The sequence below is a fragment of the Apium graveolens genome, unplaced genomic scaffold (genome assembly GCF_009905375.1).
Source record: "Apium graveolens cultivar Ventura unplaced genomic scaffold, ASM990537v1 ctg1768, whole genome shotgun sequence".
NCBI lineage: Eukaryota > Viridiplantae > Streptophyta > Magnoliopsida > Apiales > Apiaceae > Apium > Apium graveolens.
In genome coordinates, this window is record NW_027417385.1 from 3,393 (window position 1) to 22,133 (window position 18,741).

Consider the following 18,741-nt stretch of genomic DNA (forward strand, 5'->3'; position numbering starts at 1 on the left):
TTCATTTCAAGTATGAGTTTTAAAACTTCTACTTCGATTATTTTTATAAGGATTATCTTTATGAGAATATTATTTAAATAATATATTCAGATATTTCTAATAATCGGGACTGATTTATTTTAATAAATCAGCAGTACTCCAAACATTCTTAAAATGTTTTCGAGTCTTCAAAATGATTTCTAAAAGTTAGGGCGGATCCCAAAACTCATTCTTTTATATTTAAGTCCCTCCTTTCGAAGGGATTTAATACTCGCTTCAAAGCCTGGGGGATCCGGCTCTGTGGTGTATTTTACATTCGCAACGTGGTTGCTGTTTTGAGAAAACAATTTGATTACTTGCCCAACATTCGGGAAGTCAAGTCCCTCTAATTGAGTCGGCATAAGCGACGGCCGGGTACGGTCTATCAAAGTGTAAGTGGCTCCATCAACGCGTAAGAGGCCGGGTGTGGTCCAGCACAAGGTCCTTATGTGGCAGGGTGATGACCGGTGGGGGATTCATCCATCTACTAGTAGAAAAGGTTACTTATTGTGTATCTTTGCCTGATCAGCAAGATATCAGGTTTATGCCAAGGTTTTCTCCTTTCCAAAATTCATTGGACCTTGCACTCTGTTTATACTTTTCATAATAGAGGTTTGAAGGAGTGTATGAAATGTATATATTATAGGTGTATATTATATAATCGGGACTTAATGAAGTATCTCATAACTTCATTAATTATAATGATATTTCAAGGATTGAATCTATTCAAGTCTTATCTTGTAGTCTCATCTGGGTGATGAACTTTTGAAACTGATTATAACTTGAACGGTGGTAGTTCAAGTAGTATTCGGATATAAGTATATTGGAGTATCTTGTAACTTCATCTTTTAAACTTATATCTAGTAAATGATTATCTTGTGCATGTCAAAGATTTTCAAAAAAATGTTGAGACAAGGTTAGATATATTTGATCACCTTGCAACGATATTTTATACAGTTATAAACGGGAACTCTGTGTATATTATACATGTCAGAGGATTTCAAAGATTGTGAAAGTATATATGTACATATATACTGAATATTTTGCGACTTGTCGCGTTAAGATATCAGCTTGGTTCATTTCTTCTTGACCAAGACTTTTATGAGTACTATGAGAATGCTCATATATTGTAAATCATTATACATATTATTTTGGTGGGCTTGTTGCTCACCCTTGCTTTCTTCTTTCATCACACAACATCAGCTAGACAAGATGATCAGGACCAAGCTTCCAATTCGCAAGCGGTTAGAAAATGTTTCGCAGTTTGCTGGGAGCGTTGATGCCGCCGTAGCTGAGGTAGGAGCTACCAATAGGCTAGGTTTCAGCTATTGATAACCAGATTTATGTATATTTATGAATTGTAATAATGGCAAAGAAATGTAAATTATTCAGAAACCCTTTTAAGGTATATTGGCATATAATTGTGGAATAAAATGACTTGTGATTTTTTGGATATTCATCTCTGAGACTATAACTTATGGTGTGTGTGGTTTATGGTTGGGTCACAGTACAGAATAATTGATTATTTATTAAGATTGGGTGTTATTAAGGGAAATGGAACTCGTGACAACCCGGATCCCCGACCCCGGATTTGGGGGTGTTACACATGCCTTGTATTTAATCATGACATTGCAGGGTAGAAGAAATTAATTGTACGATAACTATTCACTGAATAGGTTCTTGGTATTCTAAGCAGTGAATTCGTATTATCCGGATAGTCGCGATATGCTGAGAAGTATCCCTCACGATGTAGAATAAATATAATTAATTTATTAATTAATCATATTTAATGAATTAGAGAATTTATATAAATAATGATAAAATAGTTTTATTATTATTTATTTCTACTACCGGCTTAATATTGAAACCTACAGGGTCACACCATAAAGAGATTGATTTAATGGTGGAGGAATTAATTAATAATGGCTGGTAATTATTTATTTGTGAAATAAATAATTAATTAGCAAATTTAATAATTGATTAAATGAGATTTAATTAATTATATATTAATTAAAAAGTTTTTAATATTATTAATTAAGAATTTAATTTTGGAAATTAAATCAAGTGAGAGAATTATTTTTCTAAAGTGTTAAGAAAAGGGATTAATGATTAAAAGGTGTTTAATTATTAGTTAATTGGTTAATAAGAATAATCAATTAAAGGGTTAATACTAATAATATTTTATGGGAAAATTTTCAGCTGGAAATTTTACCTATAAATATACTATTATAAACCCTATTTGCCTCAACCCAAATAAAAACAACCCTAATTCTAAAGTAGAAAAGAAAAGGAGGCAACTAATTCTCTCATCTCTTCCTCCCTCCATTATTTGATCTCTTGGTGGATACCGGTGGAGTGCTTCACACTTGAGGAGCAGCTGCTAGGGATCTCCGTTCACCGTTCTTGAATCGCTATTAAAGGTTAGTAATATATCCCTCGATTTATTCACGATTTGTATGCGATTATATGGATTTTATATTAAGAAAATGTTTACCATGCTTCTGTGATGTATAAAATCCTACAATGGTATTAGAGCTTAGGTTGTATGCATGTAGATCTGTGATAAAAATTTCAGAATTTTATGATCTTGTATGAATTTATTATGATTTTAGCAAGTTATATCATGGATTAATTATGATTGATTAGAAATTGTTTTTTAAAATTTTTTGACTGTAGATCTGGGTTCTACAACTGTTGTAGATCGTCTGGGTATTTTTTTATAATTTTTTGATGTGTGGATTAATTATTATGATTTTTTGAAGTTGTTTTAATTAAAATTCGTAATTAAATATGTATATATATATATGTAATCTGTTATGTATATATATATGTTGTATGCTGCTGGGAATTAAAGAATAAGTTCTGCTGACTGATGTTGATGGGCACGGCGTCCCATGGCGCAGAAGAGAAAGAAACAAAAAAAAATTCTGTGTCGGCTGCTGCAGGCGCGTGCAGCGCACGCGGGGAATGGGGTGTCGCGCATTCCGGGAATGCGTTACACCCTGTGGCGCATTCACGGAATGGGTTACACCTTTTAATGGCTTAAAAGGGTTGTAACGCATTACAGGAATGCGTTACAGGGCTTGTAACGCGTTCCTATAATGCGTTACAGCCCATCTATTTTTTTAATTTGATTTCTGGGAGTTTCGTAACTCCGTTTTGGGCGTGCAATATATCGTTGGATTCGTTTTTCTGAGACGAATCTAATGGAGTGGTGTAATTTTTTTTTATATAAAAGTTTTGAACTTTTTATATTCCCGAAAGTGTTTTAAAGCATGTTTTAATTATTTTAATTGCTTTTAAATGCTATAATAAATTCATACATCATTATATCAATGTTTGATATGATATTGCTTGCATGCTTACTTGTTTATTTATTTTTATATATGAGATATATGCCTATGTTTACCATGCGATGATAGATTTAGGTGAACTTAAATCAATATAAGGCGTGCTCTAGAAAATCTAGAATAGGAACCGTTTCTTGCCTTAACAATAATATTATGAATACAATCATGAAATTCTTGTGTTTATGAAACACGTAATTAAATATGAATTTTCTATATTAAGAGAAAGGATGATTCTGTCAAAAGCAGATTTCTATCTGTAAGAAAGGGGTATTAAGTGACGCCTCTTGACAATGCTCCCCCCGATCTGGGAATCATCTGATTATCGATTATTGATTTGAAATATTTAATTTAAAAGGAAGAATCTCTTTATAATATGATTATGATTGTAACATAATATAATCCCTCTAAAAATTAAATTATATCAAGTAGTAATTGGCCAATGATACAACGGGCTTTTGTCGGTCAAAGCCTTCCAACATGGTAGAAAGTAGTTCTTATTTTTAAATCATTATCGTTTCGTGCTACAGCCGAGGGCTTTGATTTCGAATAAGAAATACTTGTCTATTACATAGAGATGTGTACATTGAATTAGAATCTAAAGGGCGTTATGTGCTGCAGCCGTGGGCCATTGGAGACTGATTCAATTGTACGAAATGTTGGGTTAGACTTGACTTAGAATATTGAGTCTGTCGTGCTACAGCCGTGACTCAATTATTCAAGAGGCTAAAGTTTTATTAGGCAATAACATAAGATGTAATTGACATGAGTTGTCTGCCTATTGAACATCACATGACGTTTTGTGCTACAGCCGAGGTTGTGTGATGGAATGTAGGATCCCTATTCCCACTAGCATTATGAATGCTTAATTTTTCACTTAAGGGGGTTATATAATTTAGATAAACTAGTGGGAGCCACTTATGAATAAAGACCCGATTCATATAGTGTTTTGAAATGAAATTGAATATTTGCTAAGTGTTGTTATGTGTTCATCATTTATAGATTTACTATATACGTTATGTCTTCTGCACTATCACTCCGGAGTATACTAGATGCTCACAAGTTGACTGGTCCTAATTTTGCTGACTGGCTTCGAAACTTTAGAATTGTTCTCAGGGTTGAGAAGCTGGAATATGTGCTTGACTCACCTAAGCCTACTGAACCTGCTAGCGATGCACATAATGATGAACATGTTGTGTATCGTAAGTGGATAGATGATGTAAATGTTGCTCAATGCATCATGCTAGCTTCCATGAACATTGAGCTACAGAAGCAGCATGAGCATATGGATGCTCACACTATCCTTATGCATCTACAAGAGTTGTATGATGTGGCAGGGTGGACAGCTCGATATGAGATATCGAAGGAGTTGTTCGGTTGTAGGATGTCTGAGGGATCATCTGTGAATGACCATGTACTTAAGATGATTAATTTGATTGAACGTCTTGGATAACTTGGTTTTGCCATGGATGGGGAGCTGAGCCAAGACTTGGTCTTGCAATCACTTCCGGGTTCGTTCTCACAGTTTGTTGTGATCTTTCACATGAATAAGCTGGATGTCAGCCTGCCTGAACTCCACAACATGTTGAAGACTGCGGAATCGAATTTTCCCCCTAAGAAGAATTATGTTCTTCTAATTGGTGAAGGTTCCAATCTTAAAAAAAGGAAGAAGAACCCTTCCAAGAAGAAGAAAGTAGATGAGAAAAAGCCGGTTCCACCAAAAGCTGAAGACCCCAAGAGCAAAGCTGTTTGCTTTCACTGTAACAAGGTGGGGCACTGGAAGAGGAACTGCAAGGTTTACCTTGTAGAATTGAAGAAGAAGAAGGGTAGTGAGACTACCGCTTCTGTTTCAGGTATGTTCATGATTGAATTGAATATGTCATTAAATCAAATTTCTACTTGGGTATTAGATACCGCTTGTGGTTCTCATATTTGCAATTCGTTGCAGGGACTAAGGAGAAGTAGGACTCTTGAAGAAGAGGAGGTGATTCTACGGATGGGAAATGGAGCAAGAGTTGCTGCTGAAGCTGTAGGATCATTTCATTTACATATGCCTACGGGCAAGACTATTGTTTTAAATAATTGTGATTTTGTTCCCTCAATAGTGAGGAATATTATTTCTATTCCCATGTTAGACTTGGCTGTATTTTTGTTTGTTATTCAGAATAATAAATGTTCAATTCTTAGAGATAACATTCTTTATGGAAGTGGTATTTTAAATAATGGTCTGTATGTATGTGACGTAGAGCATAATTTACTACAAATTGAACATACTAATAAAAAAAAGGGATGATGAAAATCTCACTTTCTTGTGGCACTGCAGACTTGGTCATATTAGAGAAAATAGACTGCGGACATTGCATAAGGAAGGATTACTTGACCCCTTTGATTTTGAATCATATCCTACATACGAGTCCTGTCTATTGGGTAAAATGACCAAATCTCCATTTAGTGGACATGGAGAGAGGGCTGCAGATTTGCTAGGATTGGTACACACAGATGTATGTGGACCAATGTCTATGCAAGCCATGGGTGGATTTTCGTACTTCATTACTTTCATAGATGATCAATCTAGATTCAGATATGTGTATTTGGTGAAACACAAGTCTGAAGCCTTTGAAAAGTTCAAAGAATATAAGTATGAAGTGGAGAAACAAACCAAACATAGTATTATAACTCTTCGATCAGATCGAGGTGGTGAATACTTGAATGGAGAGTTTCTGGCTTATCTCAAAGAAAATGGTATAGTCTCCCAGTGGACTCCTCCATATACTCCACAGTTGAATGGGGTATCTGAAAGGAGAAATCGAATTTTGTTAGACATGGTTCGGTCCATGATGAGCTATGCGAATCTTCCAGTATTCCTGTGGGGTTATGCATTGGAAACCTCAGCATATTTACTGAATAAGGTGCCTTCCAAATCTGTTCCTCAAACTCCATATGAGATATGGAAAGAAAGGAAACCGAGTCTTAAACACGTTAAGATTTGGGGATGTCCCGCTTATATCAAGAAAGTTGACCCAGATAAGCTGGAATCTCGATCCGTAAAATGTAATTTTGTGGGATATCCTAAAGAGACTTTAGGGTATTACTTTTACACCGATCATTGGGTGTTTGTCTCCAGACATGCCACCTTCTTGGAAAAGCAGTTTATCCTTGAAGGGAACAGTGGGAGCAAAATTGAACTTGATGAAGTTCAAAAAGCACAAACTACTACGTTTCAAGTGGAAACACCTATTCAGACTAAACAACCTTCTGTGGAATAGCCCATTCGTAGGACAGGGAGAGTGTCTCGCCAACCTGAGAGGTATTATGGCCTTGTCATTGAGAATGACAATGAGTTGTCAATCATTGATGCTGATGACCCTATGACCTAAAATGAGGCTATGAGTAGTATTTACTCCGAGAAATGGCAAAGTGCCATGAAATCCGAAATGGAATATATGTATACCAACCAAGTATGGACTTTGGTTGAAGCACCTGAGGGTGTGAAGCCTATTGAATGCAAGTGGGTATACAAGAGAAAGATTGGAGCAGATGGCCAGGTGGAAACCTATAAGGCCAGGCTCGTGGCAAAAGGATTCAGACAAAGGCAAGGGATTGACTTTGATGAAACTTTCTCGCCTGTAGCCCTGTTAAAATCAATTCGGATTTTGCTTGCGATTGCTGCTTACTACGACCATAAGATCTGGCAAATGGACAGTGAAAATGCCCTTCCTCAATGTGAAACTTGAAGAGGAAGTGTATATGACACATCCAAAAGGTTTTCTTTCCAAGGGAAATGAACACCTAGTGTGTAAGATGCTACGAACCATATATGGTTTAAAGCAAGCTTCTCGTAGATGGAACATCCGTTTTGATGAGACAATCAAAGAGTTTGGTTTTATCAAAAACATAGATGAACCATGTGTCTACAAGAAGGTTAGTGGGAGCGCGGTAACATTTCTTATATTGTATGTGGATGACATACTTATAGGAAATGTTTTGCGACGCTTTCATCTGATTAGGGAGATTGTTGAAAGAGGAGATGTCAACGTCAAGAGAGTTGACACACATAACAACATAGCAGACCCTTTAACAAAGCCACATTCTCAAAGTCACTCTGATCGTCATAAAGACAAGATGAGTATTAGATACCAGAGTGATTGGCTTTAGTACAAGTGGGAGATTGAAAGAGATGTGTCCTAAGTCCAATCATGTATGATGATTTAGGAATAACTTTTATGTAATCTGTTTTGATTTCATTGATATTAATAAAAGACGTGTTTTGGTTTTATTACGGGTTTTATCTATTTAAGTGTTTAAATAAGATATACCATAGTTTAGAGTAAAGCTTTATATGGATTATGATGAGATTCATAATAATGAGACCTAAAAGATGATAACTCTGAACTTAAATATTTCCTGGTCAGTAGGATTACTAACTGGTAATTAGTAATCAACAAAGATCGGTACATACTATGCTTGCTTCATTATGAAGGATGTCTGTTCTCATAGACATTTGTGTGGTGACACTATAGCTAGTATGTAGGTGCTTATTATAGAATAAGTTCACTGAACATGACTCACACAGCTGAACAACTGATGGAGTTCACTCACATGTCAGCAGATGTTCACATAGTGATAGTTGTACAAATATCCTTAGACTTGAGGTCATCATAGTCATCTTGTGTACACTGAACTATACTTTGGTTTAGTTCTTAGTCTCTAGGGACTAATAATAAGGGCTCTACTGGGTGTAGGAATTTGTACACGAAGATAGTGTATGATCAATAAAGGATCTACCCCTTCCAGTGAAGGAAGAGAATGTTCAATGTTGATCCACTTATGCTAGTTCAGGAATCTCTGGCCAGAGTGAATAAAATTAGAAAGGAGTTTCTAATTCACATTAATTAGAACTAAGCATAGTGAATGGGAAAGTATATGATTAAATAAGATAGGCTTGACACGAGTTCCATGCCTTGTATTTAATCATGACATTGCAGGGTAGAATGATTTAATGGTGGAGGAATTAATTAATAATGGCTGGTAATTATTTATTTGTGAAATAAATAATTAATTAGAAAATTTAATAATTGATTAAATGAGATTTAATTAATTATAAATTAATTAAGAAAAGTTCTTAATATTATTAATTAAGAATTTAATTTTGGAAATTAAATCAAGTGAGAGAATTTTTTTCTAAAGTGTTTAGAAAAGGGATTAATGATTAAAAGGTGTTTTAATTATTAGTTAATTGGTTAATCAGAATAATCAATTAAAGGGTTAATAATAATAATATTTTATGGGAAAATTTTCAGCTAAAAATTTTGCCTATAAATATACTATTATAAACCCTATTTGCCTCAACCCAAATAAAAAACCCTAATTCTAAAGTAGAAAAGAAAAGGAGGAAACTAATTCTCTCAATCTCTTCCTCCCTCCATTATTTTGATCTCTTGGTGGATACCGGTGGAGTGCTTCACACTTGAGGAGCAGCTGCTAGGGATCTCCGTTCATCGTTCTTGGATCGCTATTAAAGGTTAGTAATCGATCCCTCGTTTTATTCACGATTTGTATGCGATTATATGGATTTTATATCAAGAAAATGTTTTACCATGCTTCTGTGATGTATAAAATCCTACAACATATTCATCACGCTTATGATGAAATTCAAAATTCTGATATGAAGTTGCATCTTCAGGCCTCTACTATTTCTGTTAAAGGAATTCACTCTGACCTTGATGATATGAAGAAGTCCCATGTTGCTGTCAAGGACAAAATTGATGGATTTATGCTCCACACACCTACCTCAGCTGAAATCACGAGTATGAAAACTACTATTAAAAGTATTGTTCAAACTCAACACAGCATGGACTCTAGACTTTCCTCCTTGGAAGACAAGGTCTCTTCAATAGCTGACAAACTGGATGCTTTGTTTTCTCTTCTTTCAAATACTGATGCCAAAAAGGGGGAGAAGATAGTTGCTAAAAAATGTACACCAGATTCTATTCAGATAAAGGATAAAGATATTGATGATGATGGTGACAAGAATCCTAGTTACAGACGTTCAAATTGCTTCTACTGCTCAACAAACTCAACATTCCAAGAAGACTGGTTCTTCAGGATAAAGGAAGTCTACTGGTGCTCATAAAGCTAAGCACAAGACTACTACTAATGCTCATGAGGATGATGTTGTTACAATCTCTAATTTAGCATATGCTAAAGGGTTATTCTTTCCTTATAGACATAAGGAAATAGGTGAAGAGATTATCTTGTACTACAAAGACAAGAGGTTTGAGCAAAAGAAAGCTAGGATTGCTCTTGGGTCTATAACTGAAGAATTTCCTGATCTAACAGCTAAAGAAGCATTTATGCAACAAAAGGAGTTAATGGCTCAAATTGAAGCTGAAGCTAACACTTCTAAAGGAAGAGGAAAAAGAGGTGGAAGATCTACAAGAGCTAGAGGAAAAGGAGGAAGAGGAAGGACTTCTAAACCAAGTCAAGTGACTGCATTTAATTCTGCATTTCTGAATGTTCTATCCAGAGAAGGTTATGTTCCTGTACAAGGACATGAAGGAGCTGAAGAAGTTCAGAAGCCAGTAGAGTTGATTATTCAATGGAAGAAAATATTAGCCACTGACATTGATCAAGCTGATACAGCAAATCAGAATGTAACTCCTGAAGCAGACACAAATCCTGATGTAAAAGCAAATCCTGATGCTGTGAACCTGATAACTGATTTTGACTCTGATGAAAAAGTGATCGAAGCATTAAATGAGTCAGCTCTTACTACAGTAGTCACTCTTTATATTTCAGAGGTTGATGAAAAAGAAAAGGTTGACAGAAAGAAAGCTGATCAAGCATGCAAAGATTATGTGGAGAGAGTTTTAAAATCAAAGAGAGAGCTATGGCATAAAGTAAAAGGGAAGATTCATGATTTGTCTACAAGTTATGCTCCTCTCAGCAAGAAGGATAAAAGATGGAAAGACATTTATACATTCGATTATCCTAAAGGGTTCAAGCATGTTAAATTTATGTTAGCAGGGTTAAGGGATTCTATTTCAGAACAGGAAGATGTTGATAAGTCCATCAAGAAACCTTCTTGGGTGGAATATAATGAAAAACTGAAACTTGTCAAATCTTGAACCAGAGGAGGCATTGGTCATTCTGATATGGAGATTCTAAGAACTGATCTGCTGGATACAAATACTCTGACTGAGAATCTTGGTGAAAGAGTTTCTCATTCACATCTTGAGAAAGTTGAAGCTGTGAAGATTGTTTATAGAAAGATAAATGATAATGATGTTAGAGAAGAGATTCTGTACTTCTTAAGGGATGGTAAAGTAAAGAGCTTTACATTGCAGCAACTCTTAATGAAGACTGTGATGGAATTGAAATACATTCACTAGCTTCTTAGAGTTGAGAACAGTGTCACCAGAAATTGGTCTTCTATGATACTTGAAGTCATCAGAAGAAGAGTCATGACAAAAGATGATAAATACAATGGTTATTATGTTCCTATGTACAGAACTTATACTGGTCAAGAAATGAAGATGGAAAAGGGAGCTGCAGTTCTAAAAGTTTTTCTCAACAGTCCTCAGTTATCTTTCAGTCCTAACCATGAAGATGTCAGTTTAAGCTTCATGTTGATTGGTGATCTTGAGACAAACAAAATCTCAATTTCTAAATTAAGATCAGCCATCTATCAGCTTGGAGAAGACACTGAAGAGAAGAGAGAGTTAAAGAAAAAGCTTGTTAAAGTCCTACAAGACAAGGAGGAAGAGAGATTGAAAAACTTTCTGGAAACAACTCTCAGTTATCTGAAGATACTGAAGTAAGCTTTACTCCTTGAATATTTTGTAGTTGGTTTTGGCATCATTGAGAATGGAGTTTGTGCTTCATTATATTAAGCATAAATTGGGGGAGATTGTTACGTACGGATTCTCAATGATCAGAAGAAGCTCAGGATCTGGCTATTCGGGTGTCATCAGTATTTAATGTGTCGTCAAGATTTGACACATCATCGGCATTTGGATGTCATCAGTATCTGGAGACAGTCATCTTAGAGGATTTGTTCAGTTCTTTGTATTATGGAATAGATATCTTTTACGTCTAAGTTATAGGACTTTATCTATTCAGTTGAAGATATGTCTTAGTTTTGGTTAGCTGTTGATAATGCATATCCTAGATTATTTAGTTGTAGCTGTGCAGTATATAAACACATTTTAGGTCATCACATAGTAAATTAACTTGAACATCATAAGACCTAGCAGCTCTCAAGAACATCAGTATTTCTTGAGAGAGTTTTGTAACAGTTTTATCAAAAATATAAAAAGTTGTTATATTTTATTACTTGTTCGAAAGATTTATACAATTGTATCCAACCCCCTTAAACAATTGTATCCTTACTGGGTAACAAAGCTAAGAGTTGGTTGCACTCTCTAGCACCATATTCTATTGCAACATGGGAGGACCTTGCTGAGAAATTTCTTACTAAATTCTTCCCTATGGCAAAAATAGCTGCAATCAGGAATGCTCATACTCGGTTTGCGCATCAATCGGGTGAATCTTTATATAAAGCTTGGGAGCGCTATAAGGAGATGCTTAGGAAGTGTCCTCATCATGGAATGCCTGAATGGATGGTGATCAATTGCTTTTATAATGGTTTGGGAGCGCAGTCAAGACCTATGCTCGATGGAGCATCAGGTGGAGCCTTTTGGGCTAAGAGCTATAGGGAAGCTTATGAGCTAATTGAGATGATGGCTGCGAATAAATATCAGAATCTAACTCAGAGACTACCACAAGGCAAGGTAGTAGGAATTTTGAAAGTGGATACATCTGCGGCTATCATTGCGCAGCTAAAGGCGTTGACTATGAAGGTCGATTCTCTGACCAACTATGGTGTTCATCAGATAACTAGTGTTTGTGAGCTTTGTGTAGGTTCGCATACGACGGAGCAATGTGCTATATCTAGTGAATCAACTCAGTTTGTGAGAACCTTTTAGAGGTCACAGCAACCTGTTCCTGCTACTTATCATCCTAACAACCACAAACATCCTAACTTCAGCTAGAGTAATACAGGGTGGTATGCAACAGATACAACAACTATACCAGTAGTTTGGAAACAAGAAATTCAATCCTCCTGGTTTTCAGCAACAGTATGCACCAAGGTAGCAATTTCATCCACATGGAATGTAACAATAATCTCATGGAGGTGCCGGTCAATCTTCGAATGAAAAATCTGAATTGGAGGAGTTGAGGCTTATGTGCAAAAGCCAAACAGTTTCGATCAAGACTCTGGAGAATCAAATAGGGCAAATTTCTAACACCTTATTAAAATGACCACAAGGAACTCATCCGAGTGATATGTAAGCTAATCCAGGAAAGAGGGAAGTCAAGGAACATTTTAAAGAAATCACCCTGATGTTTGGAAAGGTCGCGAGCCCCCAAAATCATCAAAACGCAAATTCTGAAAATTTCGCCCAGAAGGCAGGCGCGTCCGTGCCCATACCAAGCGCGCCCGCTCCCTGCCCTGTGGAATCGAAGAAGAATGTTGTTGAAAACAATATTCCTAAGGATAATATAGGGGATACACAAGTATATCCTCCACCTCCATATCCTAAAAGACTTCAGAAGCATAAATTCGACAAGCAGTTTGCCAAGTTTTTGGAGATTTTCAAGACGTTGCACATTAACATACCTTTTACGAAAGCTCTAGAACAAATGCCGAGCTATGATAAGTTCATGAAGGGTATTCTATCTTGGAAGCTAAAACTTGAGGAGTTGAAAACCATTTTTCTAACAGAAGAGTGCATTTTCGTGTTGTAACAAAAACTACCTCCTAAACTTAAAGATCCAGGAAGCTTCACGATACCTTGTACAATTGGCAATCTATCTTTCAACAAGTGTTTGTGTGACTTGGGAGCTAACATTAATCTGATGTCATTGCATATCTTCAAGAAACTTGGTCAGCCTGATCCAAAACCTGTAAACATGTCCTTGCAACTGGCTGACTGTTCCATCACTTATCCGCGAGGAGTAGTGGATGATATCTTGGTTAAGGTGGATAAACTCATCTTCCCTGCTGATTTTGTCATTCTAGACTTCAAGGAAGATAAGAAGATTCCCATTATCTTAGGGAGGCCATTCTTAGCTACTGGTCGAACTCTGATCGATGTGCATAAGGGTGAGCTTATAATGAGGGTTCAGGGTCAGGACGTGATTTTCAATGTCTTCAATGCAATGAAATTCCCTACTGATGAAGATGAGTGCTTTAAAGTAGAGTTGGTCGACTCTGTAGTGACTTCAGAGCTTGATCAAAATCTAAGGACTGATGCCTTAGAGAGAGCCTTAACTGGGAAATCTGATAGTGAAGATGAAGAGGGGGCAGAGCAGCTATAGTATTCTCAGGAGCGTCTCAAACCATCTATTGAGGAAGCTCCCATACTTGAGCTCAAACCACTTCCTGATCAGTGGAGGTATGATTTTTTAGGTGATGCATCTACTTTGCCTGTTACTATTGCATCTGACATTTCAGGTAGTGACGAAGACAAGCTCTTGAGAATTCTGAGAGAGTTTAAATCAGCGATTGGATGGATTATAGCAGATATCAAGGGAATCAACCCTTCTTACTACATGCATAAAATTCTGCTTGAGGAAGGAAGTAAGCCAATAGTTGAACATAAGAGAAGACTCAATCCTATTAAGAAAGAGGTTGTGAAGAAGGAAATTCTTAAATGGCTGGATGCAGGGATCATCTATCCAATTTCTGACAGTTCATGGGTGAGCCCCGTGTAGTGTATGCCTAAGAAAGGAGACATTACAGTTGTTGCTAATGAAAAGAACGAGCTCATTTCTACATGGACAGTCATAGGCTGGAGAGTATGCATGGACTATCGAAAGCTTAATAAAGCCACCAGGGAGGATCACTTCCCTCTTTCATTCATTAATCAAATGTTGGACAGGTTGGCTGTCCATGAGTATTATTGTCTTCTGGATGGGTACTCGGGCTATAATCAGATTTGTATTACCCCAGAAGATCAGGAGAAGACCACCTTTACTTGTCCTTTTGGCACTTTCACTTTCCGTTCAGTTTCTTTCGGACTATGTGGTGAACCTGCTACTTTTCAGGGATGCATGATGACCATATTCTATGATATGATTGGCACTAATGTGGAGGTGTTCATGGATGACTTCTCTGTGTTCGGGACTTCGTATGACGAGTGCTGGCATAATCTTGGGTTGGTCTGAAAAGATGTGTTGAGACCAATCTGGTGCTCAACTGGGAAAAATGTCACTTCATGGTGCGACAGGGTATCATTCTTGTGCACAAGGTATCTAGTAAAGGTCTTGAAGTGGATAAGGCCAAGGTGGGGGTTATTGAAAATCTTCATCCACCAATCTCAGTTAAAGGAATCCGCAGTTTTCTTGGTCATGCGGGTTTTTATCGGCGATTCTTCAAAGACTTCTCCAAAACCTCTAAACCCTTGTGAAATTTGTTGGAGAATGATGTTCCCTTCATTTTGATGAAGAATATTTGGCTGCTTTCTAGAGTTTAAAAAAGAGTTTGACTACAGCACTTGTTATTACTGCACCCGATTGGGATGAGCCCTTCGAGATGATGTGTGATTCTAGTGATTTTGTAGTTGGAGCTGTTCTTGGCCAAAGAAAGAAGAACATATTCCATGTGGTTTTCTATGCTAGTAAAACCCTTAATGGTGCACAGGTGAACTACACTACTATAGAGAAGGAGCTTTTGGCAATTGTCAACGGTTTTGAGAAGTTTCGATCTTACTTACTTGGGACAAAAGTGACAGTTTTCACTGATCATGATGTTAATCGATACCTCGTCTTGAAGAAAGATTCAAAACCTCGATTGATTCGATGGATTCTCTTGCTTCAAGAGTTTGAGCTAGAAATTAAAGACAGGAAAAGTACAGAAAACCAAGTAGCGGATCATCTCTCACATTTGGAAGATCAAGGCAAAGCTTTACAGGATAACACATTGATCAATGAATCTTTTCCTGATGAGCAACTCTTTAGGGTGTAAGAGGAAGAACCATGGTTTGCAGACATTATGAACTATCTTGTGAGTAATGTCATTCCCCCAGAAATCTCTTATGCTCAAAGGAAGAAGTTTCTACATGAGGTAAAGTGGTATCGATGGGATGAGCTATTCTTGTTCAGATAGGGGCAGATCAAATAATAAAGAGGTGCATTCTGTACAGTGAAACAAAGGGTATTCTGTGAGGTTGTCACTCTAATATGTATGGTGGCTATTATTGTGGAGATAAAATAGTTTCTTGTATTCTTCAAGCAGGATTTTTCTAGCCAACTTTGTTTAAAGATGTTCATCAGTTCGTGTTGAGATGTGATCGCTGCCAGTGAGTGGGAAATATGTCCAAAAGAGAGGAGATGCCTTTTAATGTGCTTCTCGAAGTTGAGATTTTTGATGTTTGGGGAATTTACTTTATGGGGCCATTTGTCTCATCATGCAATAATCAGTATATTCTTTTGGCGGTGGATTATGTGTCTAAATGGGTTGAGGTTAAAGCTTTGCCAACCAACAATGCTAAGGTTGTGATCAATTTTCTTCATAAGCAGATATTCTCATATTTCGGTACTCTAAGGGTTATAATCAGTGATGAGGGGTCGCATTTTTGCAATCGCAAGTTCACTGCATTTATGGAAAGATATCATGTGAATCATCGTGTTGCCACAGCCTACCATCCTCAAACTAATGGGCAAGATGAAGTCTCTAATCAAGAGATCAAGCGAATCTTGGAGAAAGTTGTGAGTCCATCAAGGAAAGATTGGTCTTTGAAGCTAGATGAAGCTGTTTGGCCCTAAAGAATAGCATTCAAGACTCCTCAAGGAATGTCACCATTCCAGTTGGTGTATGGGAAGGCATGTCATTTGCCTGCGGAGTTAGAGCATAAAGCGTATTGGGCTTTAAAGAAGCTGAATCTTGACATGGCAGCTGCTGGAGAAAAGAGAATGCTTCAGCTTAATCAACTCGACGAGCTCCGACTACGAGCTTATGAAAAAAATAAATTATACAAGGAAAAGGTCAAGAGGTGGCATGATAGGAGGTTAGTGCATAAGTCATTTTTGCCTGGTCAACAAGTTTTATTGGTCAACTCTTATCTCCGAATTTTTCCAGGAAAGCTTAAGTCGAGGTGGCCAGGTCCGTTCATGGTCAAAACTTTGTTTCCACATGGAGCTGTGGAGATTTTTGATGAGCATCAGGACCAAGCGTTCAAGGTAAATGGACAGAGGTTGAAGAATTGTTATGGTGATACGGTGAACCGTGAGGTGGTGAGTGTCGTTCTTGCGATAACTTGATTTCAAAGTTTCACGTCAAACTAGCGACTTAAACCAAGCGCTTCGTGGGAGGCAACCCATGCTTTGTTGTACAGTAGCTTCGAAAAAAAATAAAAAAAAATGAAGACTAGGGAGGATTTGGACTTGGATTATATTTTGGAAGAGTTGTGTGTTTCTGGCACATAGTGGAAGTACAAGGCGGGCACCAATGAGCCGCTTACTTTTCCTACTTCGTATATGAACAGGTATGCTAGGGCTTGGAACCTGTTTATGTGTACCAATATTATGCCATCTTCGCATTCGCACGAGGTTATTGTGGATCGTGCTATTCTGCTATAAGGGATTTTGAATGAAGAGTATGTGGATCTCGGCTATGAGATTCATCAGAGTATGCTGCATTTTCTGCACGGAGGGACCACTAGGGTGATTCCTCATGCCTCCATTATTACGAGGTTATGAACTACGGTGGGTGTTAGGTGGCCCGAGCATGAGCAGCTACAGATGCCGAGTGCTCCCATTGATAGTTCGACGATTCAACAGCTGAAGGAGTGGTATGGCGGTAAAGCCGATGAGAAGGGCTTGGGTTACATATATGATCATCTATCAGGTGGCCTGCCAGCTGATCAGACTTATGCAGGGGTTCTTCTCAAGCACGTCAGGCAGCTACTAGATCCTCTCGTGGAGCCGCTAGATCTTCTCGTGCACAACAGACAAGGGATAGTTCTGGGCTTGGTGATGCTCAATACAGGCAATTGACTAGGCGCATGGATGTGATGCACGACAATCACAGTCATTTTGCTGTGGATTTTACATAGGCTTTGGGTACTGCTTTCTGGTCAACTGGTGTCGAGGTCGATTGGCCAGTATTTGGAGCTGATTCTGTGTACCCACCACCTGATACTCCACCCGAGGAGGGTGATCCTACCGACGACTAGGTATGCCTTGTATCCTTATTATTTTCTTCAATAAGGACATTGAAAATTTTAAGTTTTTGAGGTAATAATGTAAGGATTAGTAGTGTGTGTTGTGTCCATATAGATTCATATTGCATGTTTAGTGTAGTTCATTCATATTTTTGCATAATTGTTCATGTAGGTCATATTTGTTTGCAAATTTGTTCATGTTATTATGTGATTCCATGTAGTTGCATTTAGATGCCTATAACATGATCTCGTAGGATGAGCTGTTTTTGATTGATTGGTTGATGTTGATTTGAGTGTAGTGATGTCGAATAGAGGGATGATTAACTCCTAATGAATTGATTTGCATGCCCAGAAATAAAGTTTTTTCACAAGTCTTATAGGGTGCTTTTAAACTAGATCATGATCATACTTGTTTGTTTTTTGGAATTTAATCACTTGGTTATATTTATAATTTTTTCTATTCTCGTAAAGATGTAGGAACACTGATTTTTAAACTAGAGGAAAATATGGATTTCATTGCTAGTTGAGAATAAAGCTAGGCATCAAATGGCTAGTAGCCGGCTCAGATTTTTATGAGTAGTTTAGGGTTGAATGAGATGAAGCGAAACACACTCATTCAAAAATCAGTGAAAAAAAAGAAAAAAAAAAGAAGAGAAAAAAAAAAGAAGAGAAAAAAAAAAAATTGTGTTAGTATATGCAGAATTGACCAAGGGTGAGCTCTTTAAACTCGAGTTATTAAGTTCTAGGGGACTTTGTGCCTAGTGACCTAAGGCTTGTATAGTCTGGGATCCGCTAAACTAACGCTCGCTACATGGGTATTATTGTATAAGTCTTTTGGGACCTCATTCATTGCATGATCAAATAAGCATTTGTGTTTGATGTGTTTCAGTATTATAGCATAATACTTGTATAACTCTACTAAAATTGAGGTGTTGTGAGTTATTATGTGTTTAACGTCTATTCTATTTATAAACTTGTGATTGTTTTAGCGAAAAATAGGATATGATTATTGATCTAGTGTGGAGAGTATATATGTTAAGTATCGCACAAACACACACGTTTCTGGTTTGTAAGTTGGTTTATGGGATTTAGTTGAACTCTGTTTCGAGTAATTGCATTCTTAGTGGCATTTGCTTGTTGATTGGTTA

At 37.1% G+C, this 18,741-nt stretch overlaps 1 protein-coding gene and 1 non-coding gene across 2 annotated transcripts; one reads left to right on the forward strand and one right to left on the reverse strand.

The window, feature by feature from the left end:
* Positions 1-11,869: 11,869 nt before the first annotated feature.
* Positions 11,870-11,976, reverse strand: LOC141700094 (small nucleolar RNA R71). Its single transcript, XR_012566214.1, has one exon. It is a non-coding gene; the product is annotated as a small nucleolar RNA R71 (small nucleolar RNA).
* Positions 11,977-16,223: 4,247 nt separating this feature from the next.
* Positions 16,224-16,691, forward strand: LOC141700093 (uncharacterized). Its single transcript, XM_074503870.1, has one exon. The coding sequence runs from the start codon at positions 16,224-16,226 to the stop codon at positions 16,689-16,691; it is 468 nt and encodes a 155-aa protein (XP_074359971.1).
* The last annotated feature ends 2,050 nt before the right edge of the window (positions 16,692-18,741 follow it).